The following is an 8,678-nucleotide window of genomic DNA, read 5'->3' on the forward strand; positions in this document are numbered from 1 at the left end:
CACAAAGATGCAACAACAAAACTCACGTCCCTCAATTAAGGTCGTGAGTATAATATTAAAACTAATATATATATATTTATATATATATACAAAATATATAAAATTAAAAACTAAAACTATATATATTTTTTAAAAATTGAAACTATTACAATCTGAGATGTTGCCAGCGGTTTTGCGGGGCGGAGAACTGAACCAGTTGAAGATCCGGAACTCAACCGGGTTTGACCCGGTTGTTCTCAGAGGATTCACATTCAGCCCCGGGAACGTTATTCGGATCCAACCCATCCCTCTTGGTTTTGTTACCGTAGAAATGGGTTAATCCCAAGAGAACGGCGTCCGACATGGCTGTCGTGTTGGGTATCAAAACATCGTCGTCGTTTTCGGAGGACGAGTCGGGTTCTGTTTCCGGGTCTGGGCGGTCTGGGCATTCGGGATCACCGGCGGCGGCACTAGCCTCCTCTCTTTGCAGTGAACCGGAACTTAATGGCATGGGAGAATGCGCTGAACTTGATGAACTTTGGCTTCCTTTTATCCATTGTAACCCGGTTTCACGTGTTGCGGGTAAACGGGTCGTGGAGTGTTTGTTCCGGGTACTACCGGCGAGGGAGTTCCTGTGAGCAGGTTTGGCGTGCTTGTGGTCGCCGGTGTATGTGACGATGTACATGTGCGGTTCCGTTGTGCTCTGCTCAACTTGCTTTCTCGCGGCACATCCTTTGCAGCTACTGCATCTGTAATAGTTCCTATAAAACATAGATTTACTTAAAGTGCTGATTTTCACATGCAAAGCGTGAAGATGAAAAATTATATATATATATGTTATAGATATAGGTGAAAGTGATGAAAGAATGTTTTACTTATGTATTAAAGTACCTTGGATATGGAGAACCTTTGATGGGTTTTTGTCCATATTTTCGCCATGCCCACAAGTCTGCTGAGATGTTATCTGCGGTTACATGGCACACCATTTTCTTCTGTTGGCTTTTTCTGTAGTGTGGAAGAAAAAGAAAAGAAATTGATGTAAAATGTAGTATTTTTATGTAGTCGGAGTTTATGAATGTAAAGAAGTTTCCGTTTTAATTTAATGTAATGAGATTGATTGAAGTGTGTTAATGGAAGTTAAATTGAAAAGATTTACCTTTTTCTTGATCTGGGTGTTTGTGGTTGTGTATTTGGTAAAAGCATGGGACTTATTTGGGGTACTTGTAGGGGTGGTTGATTTTGATGCTGTTGTTGTTGTTCTGGGGTTTGGGGTTGCTGTTGTTGTTGTTGTTGTTGTTTTGGGTTGTGATGGAATCTATCAAAGCTTGTAGTGGAGGGTGCTCCAATGGAGGTGTAAGTTGTGGGAGTAGGAACAACAAGATGGTGGTGACCTTGCTGTATCTGCTGTTGTCCAATGAATCCTGCAACGTCACAAAAAGTGGAATTGGGATTGATGCCAAGGCCACTAGTGCTAGTGCTAGTGAAGGTGGTGGTGGTGGTGGTGGTGGGGTTGAAGTTCATTAACAATTGTTGAAGCTCTTGGAACTCATTGGTTCTTGGTTGCACAAGATTGGGAAAAGAGAATGAGCCATTTTCTTGGGTAACAGTGAAAGCGTCCAAGCAAGTGTTGTCTTGAGATGATCTAGTATTGGAGATAACAGTAGTATTGGTGGTTGTGGTGGTGGGTGGGGTTTCTGTGTTTGTGGTAGCAGTAAAGGTGGCAGCTTTGCAACTTCTCACGATGGCAAACAGATCCCAATCCTCATTAGCCATTTGAGAGAAAGATTAGTATGTGGGTATGCCTTGAAATCCTCACAAAACCAGTGTTGTTTGGTGCTTATGTTTTGCCCAATGGAACCAATTACGCAAAGGCAAAGACTCGGACAAAGGGTGAAATTAGAGGCACAAAGGACGGCGCTGACTTTTTGGGAAAAGGAAAAAAAACTTGTTTAGAGAGAGAGAGAGAGAGAAAAGAGAAAAGAGAGAGCAAACAATGTGGTGGTGGAGCACTGACCCATTTGGGCAATTCTTAATTATTTATACTAAGAAAATGGGAAAAAAGGATAGAGATTCATCAAAATGGTATGAAAGTGAAAGTCTTTTTGTTTTGTTTTCAAATTTTATTTTTAAATTTCGTCTTGGGTTTCGGAGTTTATTGAGGGATTTTTCTAGCACTAAAAAGACAAATGAAATTGAGTTTCCTTTTTCATTGACTTTGGTATAATGTCAAAGGGGGACCCAACAACAGGTATAGAGAAAGCAGCAACGTAAGGACGATGATTCCGATGCTTCCAAAGATGCCCACGCTTGTTGGCTGTACATTACTCGAGTTCTTATTGGCGAGTGCGCGTAATCGAGGAACCGTAGCAGTGGGGCGCGTTGAAATTTCTCCCCCAATGAAAAAACACTACACTGTCACTGTGTCATGCTTCTGCATGGCTTGCCCTTACAATCTGGGCCACATTCTGCCCTTGTCCTGCGTTTCAGTTTTAACTTATGGATACAAAATTTAAGAGTAATGATTTTTCTAACTTTCTTTTATCTAATTACTTAATATGAATATTAATTTTGTTATAATACTTTTAATTTTTTACCTTATATGTTTATAAATTCTTCTCATTATTAAATAAAAATTATTTTATTTTATATTTTTAAGACAATAAATCATAAATATATTAATTTTTTTATTTTGTGTTTATTTTATAAAATGATAGAGAATTGTGTTACTACTTCTTTTTGTTATTTATCTATTTTAAAAAATAAAAACAATCGTTCTTAAATATTTTATGTAGAAGACTAATATAATATTAATTATTATCATTTATTAAATATTTATTAACTAGATTCTTAATGACATTAATTAAATAATTAAAATTAAATTTCTATTAAAAATATATAAATATACTTCATTTTTAATTACATATTTTTTTAATTCTTAATCAGTATCTTTATGACACTAGTTAATAATTAACTAAAAATATTAAATTTATTAATTTATGTTATTTTTTACTAAATAAATAAATAAATATTAAAAAATTAAAAGATATGTTTCTAAAATTACTATTAATATATTTGAAAATATTATAATATAATTTTAAATATATTTGTATTATTTCATCAATACTCCTAAGTTACTATTTAACAAGATGTATTAGTTGTACATCAAATTATCTAAATACAAAAATGATTATTAGTTTCACCTAAAGACAATGATGACTTGTGAAGTAGAGGATGCAGTTTGAATTCATAATTTATTATTTTCTTTTATTAATTACATAGTTGACAATTAATAATGATACTTTATATGTAACACGGACTTAATCAATTTATTTAAAATAAAAAGATGTTTAGAATAAAAAATCATTTATTGTCAATTTAAAATAAAATATTAACCTAAACTATATATTGCAATAAAAGGTCAATAATTTAGCAACTTTATTTTATCTGATTATTTATAAATATATAAATTTCATTATAGAGTTTTACATCAAAGTAAAGCCTCCCTGAAATAATGTTAATAATACTTGATTCATGATTTCACATAAAAAATAATGCACTTTTTTTTTTCTCGTTTGTTATTAAATATATTTTGCACATAATCTAGGTTTTAATTATACTATTCATAATTACAAAGAGTATTATATAATATTCATACATTTGCCCATTTAAAGACATATTTAATATTTACAATTTCTATTTATATAATAAAATTGGTAAGCATTTTCTCTCTATTTAGTCAAATGTCATCCGCAATCTGTGATACATGTTAATATGAGCATATTTATATATAAAATTAAATTAATATTTTTTATTTAATCAGCCATTCACGTATTATTGCTTATTTATTCATTTATTGAAAATGAACAAATGTGTAAAATGAAAAGTAAAAATTTATTCATAATTAATAATAAATTAATTAAATACTTCAGATTAATTAAATTTAGGTATATAAAATCTCAGTTTCTTATTTTAAAAGTTTGATCTATACACGCGCTCACACATGTACAAGCATAGGAGCACACACATTTTTACATATTAATTTTAATTATTAATGTTTTCTTATTATTAATTATTTAATTAATGAAAATTTTTACTTTCCTTATTATCTAAATCAATACTGAATTTCTTCAACATTAAATAGTCCTAAAAAATAATATCAAATTAATCAAACAATTTTTTAAAAAAAAGTGTAAATTATGTTATTATATAGTATGTATCACGAATATTAACCACTAAACGTCTTTTAGCGTAATAGTACCATATAGTATGAGTTATTTCATCATTTTCTTTTGCTAATTATTATTTTTAATTTATAAGAATAAATTAAGTTACACGCGCTAAATGGGAGCGTGGTGTCCATTGTGTGACTGACATAAAATTCATAGCATACGGATATCGAAATGCGCGTCGTTTTTCTTTGGGCCCACAAAAGCCCTCTTGTTCTATGCCGCACCATAACATTCCTCTCATTAATCGTAACCGTTAATCCTTCACGTGTTATCTCATGCGAGACATTCGTGGGTCCAAAAAAAAAAAAGGATTAACAGAACAATAAAACTAAAATTTTAAAAATATAATAAATATTTTTAAAAATTATTATCTTTTAAATTTTAAATTTAATTCAAAAAATTGAGATTAATAAAATAAAATTTATAAAATAAAATTTATAAAATAAAAAAATTTTAAATCATGTTAAAATTATAATAAAATTTATTAACAACACTTTGTTAATATTTTTATTTTTTTGAACTTGGATTAACATTTGTCATTTACTTTTACTTTGCTCTTCTGTGAGCCGTTGGTTGCAGAAAACGACAGACTGACGGCTCTTGATCTGGAACTTTGTGATTCTGTCAATTTTTTTTTATTTAATAAAAAACAAGTTTTGATATTTCATTTTAACATTCCTGAAGGATTCACTCTCGTTAATATATTTTATTAATTAAAAAATTAAAATATAAATATGAAAATCATCCGATAATTATTTATTTTTAATAATGTTAATTATTATAAAAATATTTAAAAGTATATTATAACAATTTTTAAAAAGAATCTTTGCGTCCTCAGTAGTGCTGGTCACCTTGTTCAGAAAATTTCAAATTAATTATAAAATATTTTAAGTTAATGAAAAAGTAATATTTAGTATTTAATTATAATTTAATGTTGGCTGTCCTACAGAGAGTTGTGATAATATTTTATTAATTATATTAATTGCCACAGAAAAGGAAATTAATTAATTTATTCTCACATTGGTCTAGCTATCACTTGTCATAAGTTTTCATCGTGATGATAAAAAACTATTTAATGCTATTTTCAAATGATTATTTAATAATTTTTCGTACTGTTAACAAGTTTACATTTTTTAACTAAAAAATAACCAAAATTAAACTTAAAAAATTGCCAACACGACGTGATTATTTAATTTGATGCATCCAAATAACTTTGTGCATCCTGACCTTTTCAAATATCATATGTGCAATGATTAATTTTTTGATTAAATTGAACATTTTTATTTACAATATTTTATAGTTAAGAAATTAGATTATTTTAAAACATTTTGATTTTATTTAAGTTATGTACTTTACTTTTATCAATATTCCTTTTTTATTTGTTTTTTAATTAAAATTATAAAAACATTATTATTTTACTAATTTATCAAGTATATGCATCACGAGAGACCATGTTGAAAATAATTAAAATATAAATAATAAGTTTGGATATGAATATAATAAATACTCAATAAGTAGGATTGTGAATTTTAAAATAGCGGAAAATATGAATATGAATTTAGGTTTAATCTTTTAAAATTAAAAATAAATAGCATAACTAAACTCTTCTCATATTTGTAATAAAATAAAAATAAAATCTTCTTCCTTTTCAAAGAAATTCCATAAATAAACGTTACCATATAAAAATGGTTAATTAATTGTATTTTTTAAACAACAACAATAATATAACACACACATATATAAGAGAGAGAGAGAGCATGTTAAGTAAGGAAAAAAATTAATTTAAAAAATTAAAAGCAATTAATATTTTTAACTGATTAAGATGATTAAAAATGATAATTAATATCGGTTTTATTGATCGATATTCAGAAGTATATTTTTTAGTTCCAATAAATTTGAGTCAAAACAGATCCACTTAATTAATAAGACACATCTCTCCAATCTTTTTCTTCCCGTTAATATAAGACCTCACTTAAAAATAAATAAATAAAACATCTTCCTTTTGGGACAAACGTGCTTAACATGTATTTGATGGCTGGCAAAATAATAATAATAATATTAATCTACAAATGCACAGAAAATTTCTTCAAGTTTATATTATCTTTCCATGGCTCTTCATTGTAAATTACAGACGCTAATAATATTTATATATAGAGTGCAAAATTGTATATTATAGTGTCAACGACCTTGTTTAATGATATTTTTAAAAGCTAAATGAATTAACAAGAGTATATATATAGAGAGAGAGTACTCTAATAATATGTATACAATAATAGTAATCTAAGTTTATGTTTAAAAGTTAATTTACTTAAAAGTCAATTTTTTAAGAAATTTTAACCAATTTTTATATTTTTTAAGTTTATGAGGAGATTGTTTATTTTTTTTTTAAATTGGGGTTTTAGTTACTTTGATCTATTAAGGTTCCATTAACTTAATTACAAATTTTGAAATAATTTTATGGAAATTATTGAATAATTAAGTTAGAAAGTTAGTTCCTAAATATATTACTTAGAAAAATTTATAATTATACCCTTGTTCTTAACAGAATTTTAATAAAATGTGGCAAGAGATCTAATTAAAAATAATTTTAAACTTCAAAAACTCATTATTTTTTTAAATATAATAGTTTATCTATTTTTTTTAAAAAGGTTTAAATATATATAGAATAAAGATGTTTGTTATGATACTTAAAATTGAGAGAAAAGTGTATACACTTTTTAGATTAATTAATATAATATTTTAATATTTTAAAAAATATTTATATTTTTTAAATTAAACTATTAATTCTATTATCTATTAATCTAAAAATTAATGGTAATAATTATTTAACGTATCAGATATTTTTTAATTTACAAAACACTGTAAAAATTATCTAAAATAATTGAACAAAACACTAATATGAAAAAGAAATTAAAAAGACTAGCAAAATTAAAAGAGAAAATGACCATGCTTGATGCAAATAAAATTTTCGGACTTGTGAGAATAATTAATAGTTCTTCTTTCTTATCAGCAGGGTTTCATAACCAAATTTCTGCAAGTAGATTTTGCTTTTTATTTTGTTTAGCAGTCAAATACTTACAATATATCTTTTTGAATATGTATAAATAAATGCATTATTAAATATTATACGAGTAAAAAATGTTATGCTTCTTCTGTAACACATGAAACATAATTAAGTGTTTTTAATTTGTACATTAGTGGATAAAAAGAAAACTTTCTTTCAATTTGTAAATTAAAGAGTATTTGTATATGGAGACCAATACATGGTTGTGAGTGACTTAACCTACTAATTAAGATAAACGACCTTTTGTAGTGTTAAGGTTGAAAAGACATTACAGTGTATTTTATAAATCGAAAATCAAGCTAAATCTGGAAAAGAATCATACTACTAAAGTGGTTTGAAATATACTTTTAGCAAAAAGAATATAATCATTCTCATAAAATTATTTAATATTCATCGCCCATAGGATAAAGAAGTGAAACCAGAAAGGAGGGGAGAAAGGAATAGAATGAACAATATACTTAGAAGAGACCACGAAAGAGAGTGCTAAAAAGTATAATTCATTTTAAATTTAGTAAAATTATTATGAAAACAAAAATTTAAAGTATTTAGTACAATTTTTAAATTAAAAATCACAAAATCATTAAATTAAAATAATTATATATCAATCGATTAACATGCTTAGTGGTAAAACGTGTTTAGTTTAAAGTTTAAAGAAGAAAAAATAAGATAAATTTGGTTCAAGAGAAGAGATATAATAGAAGTATCTTTTGTTTATACAGTACAAAAAAAAATGGACAGGAAGATAATTTAGTTAGTATAATCTGAAAAAAAAAAAACAAGTCATGCATTTCGATCTGCTAAATTAAAATTTATTTGATTAATTTATAAATTTAGTTGGTTAAATTAAAAATGTTTAGTAAATAAATTTATCTCACTAATTTATATTAATTATTAATACACTACTTCATAATAACATTTGAGCTTATAATAACTTATAGATTTTTTTAATTTGCAATATTTCAATGAATTATCTATTTATTACTTCATTTAATATTATATTATTTTGTTTTAGTAAAACCCTTATATTACAGTATTCATATTATTTATTTTCAGCTTTTAATAAAATATTAAATATTCACACAAAAATAATGAAATATCAAAATTAAATTTAAAGCCTAACATATAATTATTTTTAAAAATTTATTTAAATATATAAATAATGGAAATTTTGTTTACACTATCACTATCCAATCCTTGTTTTTCGTTGTAATTAATTAACTGTATAAAAATCTGTATACTAATAGTACACCAAAATGAAATTTCTATTTTAAAACATACAAATATATATTTTTATGTCATTTTACATTTATTAGCTAGTTGAATAACAAATTTTTTTTTTTAATAAAAGAACATTAAATCAATTTTTTTTTTAATTTTAGCTAGCTTATAGTTTCTTTTCAAATAAG

The 8,678-nt window shown here is 26.2% G+C and overlaps 1 protein-coding gene across 1 annotated transcript; it reads right to left on the reverse strand.

Annotated features, from left to right (window-relative positions):
* Positions 1-211: 211 nt before the first annotated feature.
* LOC113866622 (probable WRKY transcription factor 27) lies at positions 212-1,752 on the reverse strand. The gene is made up of 3 exons (XM_027501439.1): positions 1,136-1,752; positions 871-984; positions 212-740 (listed from the first exon to the last, which is right to left on the reverse strand). The coding sequence occupies exons 1-3, from the start codon at positions 1,750-1,752 to the stop codon at positions 212-214; spliced, it is 1,260 nt and encodes a 419-aa protein (XP_027357240.1).
* Between the last annotated feature and the right edge of the window lie 6,926 nt (positions 1,753-8,678).

Source organism: Abrus precatorius, unplaced genomic scaffold (assembly GCF_003935025.1).
Source record: "Abrus precatorius isolate BTA unplaced genomic scaffold, Abrus_2018 Scaffold5, whole genome shotgun sequence".
NCBI classification, from domain to species: Eukaryota; Viridiplantae; Streptophyta; class Magnoliopsida; order Fabales; family Fabaceae; genus Abrus; species Abrus precatorius.

Excerpts from the sequence above, each read along its gene's own strand:
- LOC113866622 (XM_027501439.1), bottom strand. The coding sequence starts at position 1,752 with ATGGCTAATGAGGATTGGGATCTGTTTGCCATCGTGAGAAGTTGCAAA. Across the intron at positions 985-1,135 it reads ACACCCAGATCAAGAAAAAG|AAAAAGCCAACAGAAGAAAA; the intron begins GTAAATCTTTTC and ends TCCACACTACAG. Across the intron at positions 741-870 it reads AAAGGTTCTCCATATCCAAG|GAACTATTACAGATGCAGTA; the intron begins GTACTTTAATAC and ends TATGTTTTATAG.